This window comes from Puma concolor, chromosome B1, assembly GCF_028749965.1.
Source record: "Puma concolor isolate L17-30 chromosome B1, mPumCon1.1.hap2, whole genome shotgun sequence".
NCBI lineage: Eukaryota > Metazoa > Chordata > Mammalia > Carnivora > Felidae > Puma > Puma concolor.
This window is the reverse complement of record NC_141670.1, coordinates 135,483,071-135,501,205: the sequence shown is the minus strand read 5'-3', so window position 1 is coordinate 135,501,205 and position 18,135 is coordinate 135,483,071. Positions and strand designations below refer to the sequence as shown.

Below are 18,135 nucleotides of genomic sequence, written 5' to 3'. Positions count from 1 at the left end.
TAAGTTATTAGATCATGAATATTACAAGTGTTTTAAATGAGGGGAAATACAGTAATGTGTTAATCCTAAACCCAGAGAAAAATTATGTAAAGAAATGATTCTTAATCTTTTTTGGGTCAAGAATATCTCCCTCTAGAAAAGAGGTAGATGAAAACTGATAAATATTTTGTCTACAGCTTCCGGGTGCCTAGACCCCCTGAAGCCTATCTAGAATAAAATTCTTGTGGCTCAATAGTTACCAGGTGGTTTGAAGGGTATTTAAACAAACATCTTAAATAATTTGGAATTGCCTTTTCTTTTTTCTATAACACAGAGATGGCCATCCAGTGATCCCCAGTTCCAAGAGGCACACTCTTGCAAACCCACAGTCAACCAAAGCCAACGGTAAGGATACATTCATTTTGTGACACAAGTAGTTATGCAGAGATAACTATTTTTTTTTTTTTCCCAAAAGCAAAATTGGAGACTATCACTACAGTGTTTTTATCACCCTTCCAGAGTGCTTTTCAGGATCTCTCTAAGTGCAAAAAATCACATTTAAATAAAAGCATCTCTAAAATTCAGTGCGTAATAGGAAATAGTTGAGCAGCATGGACCATGGGATTTACAGCCAGATAGACCTGAGTTTATAAGTTCTGTGTGCCCTTAGGAAGTTACTTGATCTGTATCCAAGCTTCTATTTCCTATTAGTAAAATAAAAATGTTAGTACTATCTATCTTATAAGGTTATAATGAAGCATAAATACAATAATAATATGTGAAATGCTTATCATAATGATTGTCACATAGTAATTTATTCAGTTATTGAATCTCTTCTCTGTGCCAGGCATTGGTCTGGGCATTGGGAGCATGGTAATGAATACACAAAGTATCTGTCTTACATTCTAGCATAATAAAAGAAATTGTAGTATTAGTGGTCGCGACCCCTGCTAACATAAATTTAATGCTTATTCTTCAGAATAAGCATTCTTCCGGGGCGCCTGGGTGGCGCAGTCGGTTAAGCGTCCGACTTCAGCCAGGTCACGATCTCGCGGTCCGTGAGTTCGAGCCCCGCGTCAGGCTCTGGGCTGATGGCTCAGAGCCTGGAGCCTGTTTCCGGTTCTGTGTCTCCCTCTCTCTCTGCCCCTCCCCCGTTCATGCTCTGTCTCTCTCTGTCCCAAAAATAAATAAACGTTGGAAAAAAAATTTAAAAAAAAAAAAAAAAAAAAAAAAAAAAAAAAAGAATAAGCATTCTTCTAAGTGCATGAGTCCTGAAAACAACCCTGTGAGAATAGTGTTACTATTATCCTCCATTTATAGAAGGAGAAACTGAGACACAGAGAAGTTTGATAACTTACCCAAACTCACAGAGTTAATAAATGGGAGAGCCAGAATTTAAACCTGGGGTTTCTGATTCCATGCTCTCATTCACATAATCGGGCTCAGTAAACGTAGCTTCTGATGTCCATGATAAGAATGATAGACGTGGGAATGTGGTTGAAATTAATGTATTTGAAATGTGAATTCAGTACTTCATACATAACTAAACTTTTAGGTTATCAGGCAGTAACATCTACCAAAAGAATCTCACTACTACAGTTGTAGTTTATCTTCAAAACACTAAAGTACATTTGTTCCCCTCCTCGCCAGTTTTCTTGAATGCCTTAGGGATCTCAGCTTCTCTATAATAGTTCCAGTTCACGTTAGAGAGGGACTATCTCACAGAACAGTCAGGAGAGCATTTTTCTAGTGACTTACGGGTAGTTACTTGTTGCCTGTTTGTAGTTTCAGAGCTAAAGAGAGCTAAGCCCTGCCCACCTTGTAGAAACTGCCTAGTGAACTGTCTTTATGGGGTTCTCTCACTTGACTCCCTTAGAACTGATTCTTTATGAGTTCTGAAAATCAGTATCAATAATAGGAACTCTCTTATAGTGATGGGAATATAAAATGGTACAACCATTTTATAAAACAGACAATTTCTTTTAAAAGTTCAGCATGTGCCTCCCATATGATCCAGCCATTCCACTCCTTTTTGTTTACCCAAGAGAAAAGAAAGCATATATCCATACACAAAAACCTGTACATGAATGTTTTAGCAGCTTCCTTTGTGAAAGCCAAAATCAAAAACCACTCAAATGTCCAAAAACTGCTGAATGAAGAAACCAATTGCAAAATATCCAAACAACAGTACTATTCAGTAATAAAAATGGTCTGGTACTCATAGCAACCTAATCAAAATAACCAAAATAACCCCTCCAAATAAGACAGCTGAGTGAAAGAAGTCAGACAGAAAAGAGTTTATACTGTATTATTCCATTTATTCAAAATTAAAGAAGATGGAAATCATAGTGACCGAAAGTAGATTAGTGGTTGCTTAGAGACAAGGTGAAGGGCAATTAGGGGAACAGGAGGGAGACAGTACAAATAATAAGCTATGATGTTCTGAACTATTCCAATATGACTTTTTGAACTAGTAGTTTATTACTGGTATGCTTTTTCAGTACTTTTCTTGGAAGGTTGATAATGTTTTATACCTCCTGGAAATAATATTAAAAAACATTCTTGACTCTTTGTAATAACATCATCCACATAATTACAGAAATTCATGTCTAAAAATTTCATGTCAACCTTCATCTTTCTAGGTGGAATTATTTTTAGGTCATTTTCAAATAGAAGTCCTTGAGTACACAGATCGGTACATTTTTTTTCTTTTCTGTTCTTTTCTTTTTTAACTTTTCCAAACTCTGCTATATGTTTCAAAGTCTCTTAAAAATATAATTTGATGAATCAAATTATTTTTAAATGTGATTTTTAACTGTAATATGTATTACATTTTTAATGTAATATGTATTGAATCTTTGTACTGGTGGCTAAGAGTTAAAAGTAACATTTGGTTTAGACATATATTAAAAGTTCTATTTAGTTGTATCCATAACTTACTTTACTGTGTTAAATTGATAGCCGTTATGAAATGATATGAATGGCGCACTATCTTTCCTTAAATAGTGAAGTTAGTGTAGATCAGCACCTGTGATGCCTCTCCCATTCAGTTGAGAGAATTTACATTCAGTGTCTGATACTAGAACCATCCAGACCGAACTGAGCTTTTGTGCAGACTATAGTATTTTCTTTTAAGAAATTAGCTTTTTCCTTGGGATAAACCCTTTTCTAATAATATTTGATTTTGTGTAGCTGGTTTTAAATCATTTTGCAATATGACCTCTTTTAGTGCACTAATGAAAATAAGAACGTGCACAGAAATGTGGGTTTTCTTTCACTGTTTTGATGTCCCTATTGTGGTTCCAACTGGCTCTTCTCTTACTCTCTGTGTTGTTCCTTTCAGGTCACCACACTGTGGAGCCTTGCCACAAGCCTGCCCTCACTCCTAGTAATTCATCCTCCAAGGTAAGGAAAAGGCTACCTTCTTCCTATCATACTGCCTTAGCTAAATAACCAGCTTGTTTGTGTCTTGAACCAAACTGATTTCGCATTTAAATATTTGCCTTTTTTAGAAACATGTACTGATGTAAGGAATATATTTTAGGGAACTAAATAGACCTTGCTGAATAAAGCACACAATGTAAAGGTCCTACATGAGCAACCCTACATCATTTGGCACATATTCAGCTCTTATATAAGCTAATCTCTTAAATGGATAGCTTCAATACTTAGATCTTTTTATGAAAGTTCACAGTTCTTTTGGTTGTGTGTTAGATACCCAGAAGAGAAGAACATACATAATTAAGAGTAGAATTGGTCCTTTGAGTTAATATTGGTCAACAGTGACCCTCAAATAACAATCCTCTACTGCTAGTAAGGAAAAACAGTACTGACAAAAGAAATAGACATACTTGCTTTTAGAAGGACATGGAAAATGCTTTACCTCATAATAAAATGTAAGAACCTAAATCATTTAAGATTAACAAAGAAAAATCTGGAGGTGAATTAGCAAAGCTACTTTAATACATAGCTGAATTCCACTTCAAGCTTTCTCTTTAAGGCTATGCGTATGCCCATTCGTTTGGCTAACATTTCTTTTTGTGATTTTCTTTTGGCATGTAATGAACATTCTAAAACGATCCCAGCTGGATATCCACTTTGTGGAATTGTTTAATCCCACACACGTCCCATACAGTCTGAGCCCCACTGTTTGAATGCCTTTCCACATAAGCTCCAGAGCTGAGGCATTGCTCTCCTAGTAATCTGAAAATCCTGTCATCTCAGCAAAATCTGGACAAAAGCTGGATTTAGCATAGAAGGAAAATTTAGTGACCAGAAGGCCAAAATTCCATGCCTTTCATCTCACTGGTCCAGCAAGTCTTTAAAAGATATTGCAATAGAAGAATTATTAGGCAGAAATGATTGGGGCACAGAAATAAAAATGCCTTGGTCTTGGTATGTTTGTGGATTGAGAGAAAGCAAGACCCACTATTCCCTGTTTATTCATAAGGTCTACAGTTACACAGAGCTGGAACACCTGGATTTTCATGTATTTCTAGTGTTAGTCATGTTGTATGGTGCTTATTTTCTTTTTAAATATCAGCATGTTGTTGAAAGGGAGAAGGGGAGAATTTCTTTTTAAGTTAACATAGAACACTCAGAAGCTAGGACCTTGGTTATTCATGGTTGCAAACATTTTTTGTTGGAGTTAAAGTCTTTCAGGAAGTCTCTCAAGCAATACTCTGTCCTTGATGCTAATGTCTGTGCTATGTATTTCTCATGAAGATTGGAGTTTCACAATCCAGTAAAATTGGACATTGTGTAACCACTATTTATGAAGAAATAATTCTATTGTGTCTATCATTTCTACTTTTTATCTTGATAAAAAGAGTAAAATCTTTGGAGCAAACCACCTTTTATTTGTATAAAATTATTTCATTTTATCCTAACCATTTAATTTTGCATTTTTACCCAAATCATTTTTCTTTCAATAGGCCATGTACCATGAAGTGTTCACAATTTACCATTGAGTTAGAAAGTTAAATTCTGTTCAATAAGTAATTTGTAGTTATGAATCCATTGTTATTCTTTTTAAATTGAGATGAGATTTAGACTAGACTTAAAAATCTTTATATCCAACAGTTGACCAGGATGTGAAACTAGAGTTTATGTCCAAGTCACAGCTTCACAAATACTTAAAAAATTTTTTCCCTTTCCCCCAACTTATTAGTTTAGTAATCCTATAAAACTTTTAGAAAAGATTTAAAGGAAGACAAGTCTCATAAAATATGCCTCAAAAAAGAGATTTCTGCACTCAAATAAGCTTAGGAAATACTACATAATAGACTCTTGGCAACTCAAAATTTATATTAGTAAACACTGTGAGAATTCTTAGAATAGAAATACTGATTTGATGTTGTATTATCTGCTGTTTCCAGAGGTTTTTGGCGATGGAAAGTCCCATTCTCTTTGTACATTCCATTGTGCTGATGTTTCCTAGAAACATTCATCTATCATGGAGAGATATCAAATGGATTATGTACAAAGAAAGAGGGAGAGAAGGACACAGATGGGGCAATCTACAGTCCCTCCCTAATCCTGGAAGTTAGCAAAATAGTAAACTAATGATTTGCTCTGGTTTCATACTTTAGGTTAATGGGGAAGAAATAATTGAAGTTTTGTGCCCTGAAGGAAAATGCTCTACTTATCAGATGAAGGGATCAGCAGACTTGATTCTCTCCAAAGGTAGTTTTTCCAAATCAGTCATCCAATTACTCTAAATGTCCTAATAGTTCAGGTAATAAAGAAATATTAGGTATTGGGCTTACATGTTTCTATAGTGTAACAAGAAAAGATTGTTGTTCAAAGAAATAAAAGAACAATGTAAAATTAATTATTGTTCATTGCATTACTGTACAAATGTGCCTGTATCCTAATATTAAAAATATTTTTAGATGATTAAAAAGATAGTTGGTTTTGTTTGATAGTGTTTCTTACATTCCTTGGAAGCAGCAATTCACAGGTAACCTAATTAGAAAATTTTTCTTGGACATGTATGGGCTACCCTATTACATCCTTAATTTTTGTAACCTAACTTCTTGAGTTTCTTTCATGAATTAGTAATTTGGAATCAATTTAGGAAAATAAGCATTAAATTCTTGATGTCTCATGGAAAGATTTATTCACAGACATAGATTTTGGTTTGTTCTTTTTAAGCTACATTTGTGTGATCTTCTGTCACAGCAGCCAGAGGAGTGCTAGAACTAAAAATGGCTGGTTTGCATGGGTCTAACCGCTTTTCCAATCATGGCTGCCTTTCGAAGTAGATGCTTGAAATTTGAAAGACCTGATGTAGCGTCTCTTTCTCAAATCAATATTTTTAAAGTAAAATCTCATGTAAAATTACTGTTTTTCAAGAATCTAATGTACAAGAAGATGATATTTATGATGATCCTCAAGAAGCTGAAGTTATTCAGTCTCTGCTGGATGTCGTGGATGAGGAAGCCCAGAATCTTTTAAACCAAAATAATGCAGCAGGAGATGTCAGTGTTCCAGGTAGATGAACCAGAATGAATAAGTTGGTACACTAAGGAGTGCAAGAAGGAGGCCTCTAGGAAGCATTTTAATTTCTCTTGGCCCACTTATTTCTTCCCCAGGTTCATTGAAAACCAATGGGAAGTTATCTGAAGGGAGAGCAGAAGATACAGACTGTGATGGTTCACCTTTACCTGAAGACTTTACAGAGGTAAGGATAAGAGCTAGATAAACACTATAGGATGTTATGTCTTGTTAGAATTATGTATCTTCTTACATAAAGTTTGCTTTCTCTGCTGAGGCCTTATCTCTGCCTCCACCAACCCCACCATTTCTGATTTTCCAACACCGCTCATCCCCTGCCCCAACTCTGGCATTTGCAGGTTTATGTTTACTTGTCTGGTTCCTGTAGCCATTTGACTTTGCAGCCTATCCTAGTGTGCTAGGGCTGCCACAACAAAATACCACAAACTGGAAGACTTAAGAAACAGAAATTTATTTTCTCACAATTCTAGAGGCTGGAAGTCCCAAGGTGCCAGCAGAGTTGGTTTCTGGTGAGACCTCTGTCCTCCACTTGCAGATGACCACCTTTTCACTGTGTCCTCACATGCCCATTCGTCTGTCTAACCAGGGAAGAGACCCCTGGTGTCTCTTCCTTTTCTTATAAGGACACCAATCCTATTGGATTAGAGCCCCATCCTTATGACCTTATTTAGCCTTAATTACCTCCATAAAAACTGTCTCCAGGCAGTCATTTTGGGATTAGGGCTTCAACCTGTGAATCTTGCAAGGGACACAATTCAGTCTATAACACAATAATCTATGCTTTAACAAGTTATAAAATATAATTAAATAAAATTTCATTCGCAATAGTTAAATAAAAGTATAGGCATAAATTCAACCCAAATGTACAAAACCTATATTATGAAACCTTTAAAACTCTACAAAGAAGCAGAAGAAATATTAAAGAGAAACATTTCTTATTCCTTGATAGAAAAACCCAAAATTTAACTTCTCCCTAGATTTACCCATAAATTAATATGGTCCCATAAAATATTTCAACTTTTTTTTAATGTTGATTTATCTTGAGGAGGGAAGTATGAATGGGTAAGGTTAATAATGATGGGTAAGGGGCAGAGAGAGGGGGAAAAGAGAGAATCCCAAGCAGTCTCACTCTGTCAGTGCAGAGCCCAACGCAGGGCTCAATCCCATGAACCATGACATCCTGATGCTGAGCCTAAATCAAGAGTCCAACACAACTATCTGAGCCACCTAGGAGCCCCTTCAACTTTTTTTTAATGAGAGGCAGACTAGCTTGGTAAAATGATTTTAAAGTTCACTTGGAAGAAATTAGGATGTAAAACTGTTCAGGACAAATCTAAAAATTAAGGTTTATGGAGGGAGAATGTTCCTACCAATTATTAGTAAATATCATGTAAGTTGTTCTACCACCAAAGTGTAGATAGATCCCGCAAATATACACGTTGAGAATTCAAGATGTTAAAAACCAAACATTTTGGGACAGTCCATCCTTTAAATTTAATAAATTGATGCTTGAATATATGGGACATCTGCTTCAGAAGAGATTTTGACTAATAGTAAACAAAACAAAGAAAGTGAAAAAACAAATTCAGGAAAGGAGAAAACAAAGTACTGAGATAAAAACATGAAGAGGTTATATTTGTATCAAACTCTAAATGTGTTAAAATCACTATGGAAATTATATTCATAAGCAGACAAATTCAAAAAAGACAAATATGACTAATCTCCGTAGCTGAAAGGAAGACTAAGCCAGTATTCTGGAAACATTTTCTGTTCATTTTATATTTCTAGAATGTTGCCTACATTTGAGTAGTTTTAAGAGTCACCTAGAATTTCTGAAAATATTTAGTTTTTCATAAGTATGCTTCTTTGGGACCACCCTAAACAAATTGTAGATTATTTATTGAACTGGCTCATAATAGTGTGTTCTACAACCCTGGAAGTTGTTTTGTTTTTGTTTCTTTAACTTTTATTATTGAAGTGTAGTTGAAATACAATGCTCTATCATTTTCAGTTATGCAACATAGTGATTTAACAATTCTATACATTATGCAATGCTTACCACAGTAAGTGTAGTTAATCACCTGTCATCCTTCAAAGTTATTACAATGTTATTGATTCTCTTTCCTGTGCTATACGTTTCATTTGGTGACATTTTATAATTAATTAATTTATTTTAGGTAGCTCCATGCCCAGAATGGGGTTTGAATTCATGACCCCAAGATCAAGAGTCACATGCTCCACCAACTGAGCCAGTCAGGTGTCCCATGACATTTATTTTATAAAGTTTGTATCTCTTAATCCCCTTCACTTATTTCACCTATCCCCTCAGCCCTGCCCCCTCTGCCAACCACCAGTTTGTTCTCTGTATTTATGAGTCTGTTTCTGTATTTTGTTTGTCTATTTATTTTTTAGATTCCACATCTAAATGAAATCATATGGTATTTGTCTTTCTCTGACCTACTTCACTTAGCATGATATCCTCCAGGTCCATCCATGTTGTCACAAACGGCAAGATCTCATTCTTTTTTATGGCTGAGTGATATTCCATTATGTATATATACCATATCTTCTTTTTTTTTTTTAATTTTTTTTTCAACGTTTTTATTTATTTATGGGACAGACAGAGACAGAGCATGAACGGGGGAGGGGCAGAGAGAGAGGGAGACACAGAATCGGAAACAGGCTCCAGGCTCCGAGCCATCAGCCCAGAGCCTGACGCGGGGCTCAAACTCACGGACCGTGAGATCGTGACCTGGCTGAAGTCGGACGCTTAACCGACTGCACCACCCAGGCGCCCCAATATCTTCTTTATTTATCTATTGTTAGGCATTTAAATTGGTTCCATATCTTGGCTGATGTAAGTAATGGCTGCAGTAGGGGTGCTTATCTGGCTCAGTTGGTAGAACACGCAAGTCTTGATCTCAGGGTCATGAGTTCAAGCCCCACATTGGATGCAGAAATTACCAAAAAAAAAAAAAAAATGCTTCAATAAACATTGAATTTGTGTTTTCATTTTCTTTGTGTAAATACCCGATAGGGAAATTACTTGGATTGTATGTACAACCCTGAAAGTTTTAGGGTTTTAACCCTGAAGGTTTTCTGATGAGTCAAAAGTTAAGCTACTTTTGATATTATAAATGATATTATGATATTATAAATAGTATAGTATCACACACGGTCATTTGTCACTGTCTTGTAACTTGTCACTCTACACTTAACTACCTCTTAATGAAGTACTTCAGGCCAATGTCTGAGCTTTATTTATGAATGAAGGAATGAATGCCAGTCATATACATAGTGTAAATCATCATCTAAAGTTTCAAAACTATTCACTTAGCTATTGCTGAACTCGTTTGACCCTGATTAAGCTGGGGATAACAAGGTAAGAAGGTATATCAGGGTTTCTGTCCTCAATTTGCTTGTATAGTCTAGTAGTCAATTTGGGAGCTGTACAATGTAAATAAGTAAGTACAATTTTTAAAACTATAGTAAAAACATGTCCTGATAAATGTTTATATGGAATTCAGAGAATGTTACAAAGAATTGTGGAATAATAGGGACTATACAGGAGTAGATAGGTATGGTTATTAAGGCTTCCGAGAGAATTAGCATTTTATTTATTTATTTTTTAATGTTTATTATTGAGAGAGAGAGACAGAGCACAAGTGGAGGAGGGACAGGCTCCAGGCTCTGAGCTGTCAGCACAGAGCCTGATGAGGGGCTCGAACCCACAGACCGTGAGATCATGACCTGAGCCAAAGTTTTAGCATTTTGAAGGTATTTGGTAGGTGAGATGCAATAGGAAAGAGCATTCCATACTGAGGAACTGCTTAGCAAGGACATGAAGGTCTGGATCAGCCTGGGACATTCAGGGCACTAAATCATCGCAAGTAGGGTGTCATGTGGTATCTCGAAAGCTAAGACTGAAGAGATAGGGAGGGGTGAGTTGAGCAAGTGACTTAGATGTCATGGCAAGGAATTTGGTCTTTCTACACCTCTGGACAGGCAACTTTCCTGAGAGAGATAGAAACATGTCCCCCATTAGCTCAAAACATCTAAGATGGAGAGAAGAAAGGCATGGCCTCCTAAGACATGACATCATTGTGCTGAAATACATCAGCACACTTCCTATGTTGTTTCTAATACTGGTTATTAATCAGAAAACAATAGAAACTTTCAGTGGCTTTCCATCACCTATAAGATAATCATGCTTGACTGACTGTAGGATCCTGGCTTTATGGGCATTCGACTGATGTAGTCACAGAGCCCTATGCTTAGAAGAGCTCCTCATGTGCTGTGCCATCATCTTGAAATTCTCAAATTTTTAACAAGATATCCCATATTTCCATTTGACAATGGGCACCGCAAATGATACAGTTTGGTCTTGGACCCAGGAGATATCTCTACTCTTCAAGTTGCTGGATCTGGATTCTTTGAGCAATAGGATAACAAACCAACCTTCAGATGGGCTGGCCTTGGTAAAATCTAAGTCTTTTCCTTGAGGCAGTGCTGCAGCTGCCTTCTCTTCCAAGGAGCCTACAATCCAGAATGAGAAGAGAGACCGCAGGCCATCTCCTTAACCCAAACCTACCCCATACACAGGTGAACTTTGCAAAATAGTGGGAAATTTTTCTTTAAGTTTTCAAATTCCAGTTAGTTAACATACAGTGTAACATTAGTTTCAGGTGTATAGTTTAGAGCACTTCCATACAGTGCTCATCATGACACATGTGCCCCTTAATCCCCATCACCTATTTAACCCATTCTTCCACCCGCCTCCCCTCTGTGGTAAACCATAGAATTTCTTCTCTATAGTTAAGAGTGTGTTTCTTAGTTTGCCTCTCTGGTTTTTTCCCCATGATTGTTTGTTTTGTTTCTTAAATTCCACATATGAGTAAAATCGTATGGTATTTGTCTTTAACTTATTTCACTTGGCCTAATACTCTGTAGCTCTGTCCACATCCTTGTAAATGGCAACATTTCATCCTTTTCATGGTTGAGTAATATTCCAGTGTGTGTGTGTGTGTGTGTGTGTGTGTGTGTGTGTGTGTGTGTGTACACATACATATCTTCTTTATCCATTTATCAGTCAGTGGACATTTGGGCTCTTTTCATAATTTGGCTATTGTAGATAATGCTGCTATAAACATGGGGGTGCATGTGTCCCATCAAATTAGTATTTGTATGTCTTAGGGTTTAATTACCCAGTAGTGCAATTGCTGGATCATAGAATAGTTCTATTTTTAACTTTCTGAGGAACCTCCATACTCTTTTCCAGAGTGGCTGCACCAGTTACATTCCCACCAACAGTGCCAAAGGGTTCCCCTTTCTCCACATCCTCAACAACATCTGTTGTTTCTTGTATTTTTCATTTTAGCCATTCTGACAGGAATAGTGGAAAATTGATATTGTTGTAGTATCACTATATTTTATTTCCAATTGGGCTTTATCTCACCATTTTCATATTAATAACATTTGACTCTTATAAAAGGCTTTATACTTTTCAAAAGTATCACACTCATGGTAGATTCTTAGACCAGTTTTATGATGGGAAATACAAAATCCAAATGACTTTACTTGGAAAAAAATCAACCCAGACTAAAATTATCAACTTGCAGAAACAAGTAACATCTAAGAAGCTTCCTTTTAGTTATCCGTGGATAAAATCAAGCTACATTTTTTTTCTTCCTCCATAGAAATTCTGCATTTTCCTCAAATAAACTGAAGTTCATATCAGAATAACTTAATTATAAATACTTCTTAAGTCTAAAGGTCTATAACTGAAAGATCATATTAAAGATTATTTATATCTTGGGGCACCTGGGTGGCTCAGTCGGTTGGGCGTCTGACTTTAGCTCAGGTTATGGTCTCACGGTTCATGGTTTCAAGCCCCATGTCAAGCTGTGTGTTGACAGCATGGAGCCTGGCGCCTACTTCGGTTTCTGTGACTCCCTCTCTCTCTGCCCCTTCCCCGCTCATGTTCTGTCTCTCTCTGTCTCTCAAAAATGAATACACATTTTTAAAAAAAGATTTTTTATATCTTTATTAAAGAAGTGAGACAACCTTCTGTGGCTCAGGCATAATAAGCACGTGTAGGCATATAGTGGTAACCAGACGTGGTTCCTGCCCTTGTGAAGCTTATAGTCTAATGAGGAGGACAAGAGAATGATCAAATAAACACCCAAGTAAACATGAAATTACAAGTTGTGATAAGGTCTATGAAGTTTAAAAAGAAAAGAAGTGGTGCCTGGGTGGCTCAGTTGGTTTGACGTCCGACTCTTGATTTCGGACGAAATCGGGGATTGAGCCCCACATCGGGCTCCATACTGAGCATGCAGCCTGCTTGGGATTCTTTCTCTCTCTCTCCCTCTGCCTCTCTCCCCACTCGTGCTCATGCTCTCTCTCTCTCTAAGAGAAAAAGAAAAAAAGTGCTACAAATAAAAGCAAATGGATTATGGAGATAAACAGAGGCCAGATAATTCAGGGTCTTGAAACGAAAGGACTATCCCATTTGTTAAGATAATTTGTCCTAATAAAGATTGGAATGTAAGATTTATTAATCATCTAAGAATGAAACTTGTCATCTTCTGATTGTAGCAAACTGCACTTGCAGTATTTGGGTCTCTGAGACACCATACTCAGGTAAAGTATGAGCTGATTGGTCTATGTTCTCCACAGAAGGACCCATCACTTTAATAATAAAAGGGCAAGATAAGTTAACACACTGAAAATTACTAAGATTTTTCTGGAGAGCCCATTTTCAGATTTTAAAATTGAAGTAGTATAAGAATATGCATGTCTAATCATACTTCAGCTATACATCTTGTCTTCTCCTTACCTCTGTACCATTAATATCCCTTATGAGAAATGAAAAGCCAGTCAGTAAGTGGGACCAGCAAAACTCTTGGGCCACTGAAAATGCCTTAGCCACAGTTTGACATTAATTGAATGTCATACGTGTGTTTGTTATATGAGGATGGACATGACAGAAAATATAGGAAATAAGTAACAGAAACAAATTGAACACTGAGATTGTTTGATTTTTTTTTTACAATGGGATAATGTAATTTTTATTTCTCTTTATTGTAGTCTATCAAAATGAATGGCTGTGAAGAATATTATGAAGAAAAAGTAAAAAGTGAAAGGTAAGAAAATAATCCCTTAAAGTATATAACAGGGGCACCTGGGTGGCTCCATCAGTTGAGCATCTGACTTTGGCTCAGGTCATGATGTCACAGTTCATGAGTTCGAGCCCCATGTCAGGCTCTGTACTGACAGCTCAGAGCCTGAAGCCTGCTTCAGATTTTGTGTCTCCCTCTCTCTCTCTGCCCCTCCCCCACACGTTCGTTCCCCCTCCTTCTCTCTCTCTTTCTCTCTCTCTCAAAAATAAATAAACATTTAAAAAAATTAAAGTATAAAAATTCCATTGTTTTTTAGAAGTGCTCTGAGGTGGGGGTACCTGACTGACTCAGTTGGTGGAGCATGTGACTATTGATCTCAGGGTCATGAGTTCAAACCCCACCCTGGGTGTAGAGATTACTTAAAAAATAAAATCTTTAAAAAAAAAAAAAAAAAGGTGTTCTGAAGATTTTCATTTAGGTGTTGCTTTTGAAATTAATTTATTCTTTTCCAATGAAATGAGAATGTTGACTAAATTATGGACCTATGGCTGAATATTAAGAATGTTTTTAAAATAGTGTTATAAGGGTTCAGGTGGCATGTGACAATGTATTTGTTATAACATTCCTCCAAAAAACAGTATCCTTGACCATGGGGAAAAAATGAAAGAAAGTCTAAAAGGGAAAGTGCCAACAATGAGGAAAGTCTAGCAAATATCTGGGCCAGCTGCCAATAATTGTAAAGATACAAGCTCTGCCCTGTTAGGCAAGGGAAGGGGAGGAAGGAGGTCGAGGAAACTAGTATATCTAATTTATTTGAATGCAAGTTAGAAACACTATTAACATATAAATTTTATCCACATGTTACTAATTCTTGGATACACTTTCTTTTTGATTTTAACATTTCTGAAATCATGAAGGGCCTTACAACCATCAATATAATTTCTTCCTTAATGTGAACAAAATAATAGTGTATCTTACAATGATGAGTGTCAAAGATTCAAAGAATTGTAGTACATAACCTTCAATCTAGCAATTTCATTTCTAAAAAATGGCTCCCACTACCACATGTGTGCAAAGACATTTCTACAAAAATGTAATTGCAACATCATTTATACTTGTAAAAAAAATAATTACACAAAATAAATTAGGGTATACGCCTACAAGCACCCATGAAACACTAAAGCAGCTAATCAAAGGAATGATAAAGGAGGGAATGCCTGACGGAAGGATCTCCAAACTATACCCTTGCAAACAAAATATATTTATTACATGACAAAAGCAACCTCATTGATGCAGAACTTGCAAATTAAATGTTAATTGCAACCCATAATTATCTGGAACAGAGGAAAACATTCACCATAAAAGCAACATAATTGCTGCCCCATTATTGACGTTGTGGGACCATTGTACATGTCTTGTTTTAATGGTCTATACTAATGTCAGACAGATGTACTCTGTTTTGTTCCCCCTGAATATCATAAAATGCAAAAATGTGTTCAGCCTTTTACATTATGCTTTTTCATCTCATTGCTAAACTTTTGTCCTGCCTGGATTCTCTTTTCTAGCCATCCACCCTACCAGCAAGATGGCATCTACTGTGTACCCCTAGAATAATGGGAACTTGTACTGTGTTTTATTACATTACCTGAGTGTCCTGATGCAGAAATGTCCCTCCAGCCTCCACTTGTAGCAAAAGACAGATGTGCATCAACAGAGACTTCTATAAATAAATTAAGATACATCCATATGGTACAATAATAGTAGGTAGCTGTTAAAAAGACACAGAGAGCTCTACTGACACAGTTGTAATTGGTTATCTGTGTTGAAGCGGGCAACAAACCACTTTCTCTGTCTCCAAGGGACTCCTTCAATCTAACGTCCAAAGACAGGATTTGTTTGAAAATAAATTTTAGACTATATTAAACAATTCTGTACTTCAGTTTAATTTACATCTACCAATAAATCTTAGGACTTGTAGGCTTGGGTTTTTCAAATCAGATCATCTGTTTTTTTGTTTTTTTAATTTTCTTAACATTTACTTATTTTTGAGAGACAGAGAGAGACAGAGCATGAGCAGGGGAGGGGCAGAGAGAGGGAGACACAGAATCTGAAGCAGGCTTCAGGCTCTGACCTTTCAACACAGAGCCCAACGTGGGGCTCAAACTCACAAACTGCAAGATCATGACCTGAGCCAAAGTCAGATGCTTAACCGACTGAGCTACCCAGTCGCCCCCAGACGATCTGTTTTTAAATATCTTGATAATTGTACAGGAAATAAGGGGTTCAAGGATATTCTTTTTTGAGAGAGAGAGAGAGCATGCATGCACACATGAGTGGGAGAGGGGCAGAAAGAGACAGAGAGAGAGAGAGTGAAGGAGAGAATCCCAAGAAGGCTCCACACTGTCAGCACAGAGCCTGATGCGGGGCTCAATCCCATGAACCATGAGATCATGAGCTGAGCTGAAACCAAGAGTCGGACACCTAACCGACTGAGCCACTTGGGTGTCCCTCAGGGATATAATAGTTAAATGCATTTGGGGGACAAAACTGAAGAAAATATTACAAATGTGTTTTGTTGTCATAGCTTGATTCAAAAGCCACAAGAACGGAAGACTGATGGTGACAATGAAGTGGCCTGGGCAAGTGATGAATTGCCAATGGAAACAACAAACCTTGAGGATTCCAATAAAGGCAAGAATTTTATAAGCCATTTTTTTCATCAAAAGCAATGGATAAAAAAATAAGTGTTTGAAAATCACAGTTTTCAGAATACAGAGATATGCTATTTCTCTATATGTGTGCATTATTTGGTTCTATACATTAAATGAAATTACATAGGCAAACATCAGCATTTAGTTCTCTAAATAGGTATTTGCACAGTTGGAGGCTAAAATTCTCAGTGGCTTGAAGTAAAACACACAAATAAATGTGTAAATATGTTAATTGGAAACACAAAGTCACAGTTTTGCCAATCTGGAACGAGAAGTCAAGGAGTACATTTAATTTATAATAAAACAGGTAGAATTGCTCAAAGAGGGAAAATTATTACCCTTGAATCTCAACCTCATTTTTTAAAAGCGAGAGTCAATTGCTGTATCCTGTCACTGCCTCTGTGACTTTATAACTGAGCCAGTAGAGAAATGAAGCTCTATTCAGTGTTGCATTTCTCTTTTTTTTTTTTTTATAGAAGGCAGTGTTACACTAATGCAACAAAAGACATGGTTTTGTAATTTGAAGTGTTAGTTGTTAAAGGAAATTAAAGTAGTTGAATGAACACCTTTTTGATTTATGTGGACTCTTAGTGTCCGTGATGGTGCTTTTGTCAAATCCCGTAGCCCAGGCCCATCTCCAGTGTTTGAGCTCCCATTGCCTTTACGCTCAGTTCTGTAAAAGTTTACGGCTACTTTCGAGGAGTGAATTCTGTGTTTACAACCAGCCTTCACCCCACCACATGTTCCATTTCTTGAGATATTGTACAGCCTCCTATGCCCTACAGAGCCTGGCATTATTGTTATCTATGTAGTAACTGTCATCAGAATGCTTTAGTTAACTAATTTACAGGTATGTCTGCAAAGTTACACTTATGCAGACTATAGCAAGAACTCCCTCCTACTTTTTTCCAGGATAGCAGTTGCTTTCTGATAGGAGTAGTTTCCACAGAGCAGGTACTAAATTAGATACATATCTCTTCTAAGACACTGATATCACTTATTTGATAAGCTCCTGAAGACCCCAACTTTTCACTTGTATTGATAAAACTGTCAAATGCCAGAGATACTGGCACTGAGTACCAAGGGAGGGTAGAGAGAGGAGACATCAGTGTTTCTAATGCAATGTCCCATTATGAAGAATTTCTGAAGCATCCCACTTCATCTTTTCCCCATGTGCTTGGAAGCTAATTAAAGTGCAAAGCAGTAAGAGGACTAGATACGTTCTCATCAAGAAAATAGTGCCATCTGAGTCAAGAGAAGCAAAAAAAAAAAAAAAAAAAAAAAATTCAAACTCTTCTAGAAACTGTAAGTACACAAGAGCCAAGGGCCTTGCCATGGCCAAGATTTTCCTATGTTGATTGTAGGTATCTGCCTACCTGTTCTATTGCCTTATTAATTCTAAAGACTCTTCCTTTGGTAAAAATAGAGGAGGTAAGAACAGGCGCGAATCTGTTCCCTTATTGGCTAAATCAATTATGTGGGAATTTTTTTTTAAAACATCGACTGCTGTCTTCCTGTTAGATCATCCGTTTCTGACAAATGAGGAGCTTGCTGCAGTCCCCATCGTCAAAGTGCCCCCCTCCGGTAAATACACCGGTACCAAGTTGAAATCAGTCATTCGAATGTTGCGCGGTTTGTTAGATCAAGGGATTCCTTCTAAGGAGCTGGAGGTAAGTGGCTTCTGCCAGTGATTCTTTATCAAAGTTTTATATGCAAGGTTAGGAGAAATTTTGAAAAGGCCCATTACCTCACAACTCTACTTCCAACTACCAGCACCATCCTGTCCTGTCTAGCAGGAAATTAAT

At 36.8% G+C, this 18,135-nt stretch overlaps 1 protein-coding gene across 10 annotated transcripts in view; it reads left to right on the top strand.

Annotated features, from left to right (window-relative positions):
- The window catches only part of PTPN13 (protein tyrosine phosphatase non-receptor type 13), a 229,600-nt gene that overhangs the window by 200,042 nt on the left and 11,423 nt on the right, over window positions 1-18,135 (top strand). For 9 of the 10 annotated variants that reach the window (XM_086704646.1, XM_086704647.1, XM_086704645.1 and 6 more), the window contains 8 exons: window positions 314-384; window positions 3,323-3,384; window positions 5,571-5,664; window positions 6,337-6,474; window positions 6,576-6,664; window positions 13,588-13,643; window positions 16,204-16,310; window positions 17,852-18,000. In XM_086704646.1, the coding sequence (XP_086560772.1) occupies window positions 314-384; window positions 3,323-3,384; window positions 5,571-5,664; window positions 6,337-6,474; window positions 6,576-6,664; window positions 13,588-13,643; window positions 16,204-16,310; window positions 17,852-18,000 (766 nt within the window). The remainder of the gene's footprint in view (window positions 1-313; window positions 385-3,322; window positions 3,385-5,570; window positions 5,665-6,336; window positions 6,475-6,575; window positions 6,665-13,587; window positions 13,644-16,203; window positions 16,311-17,851; window positions 18,001-18,135) is intronic. The other variant, XM_086704644.1, reaches the window with a different exon arrangement.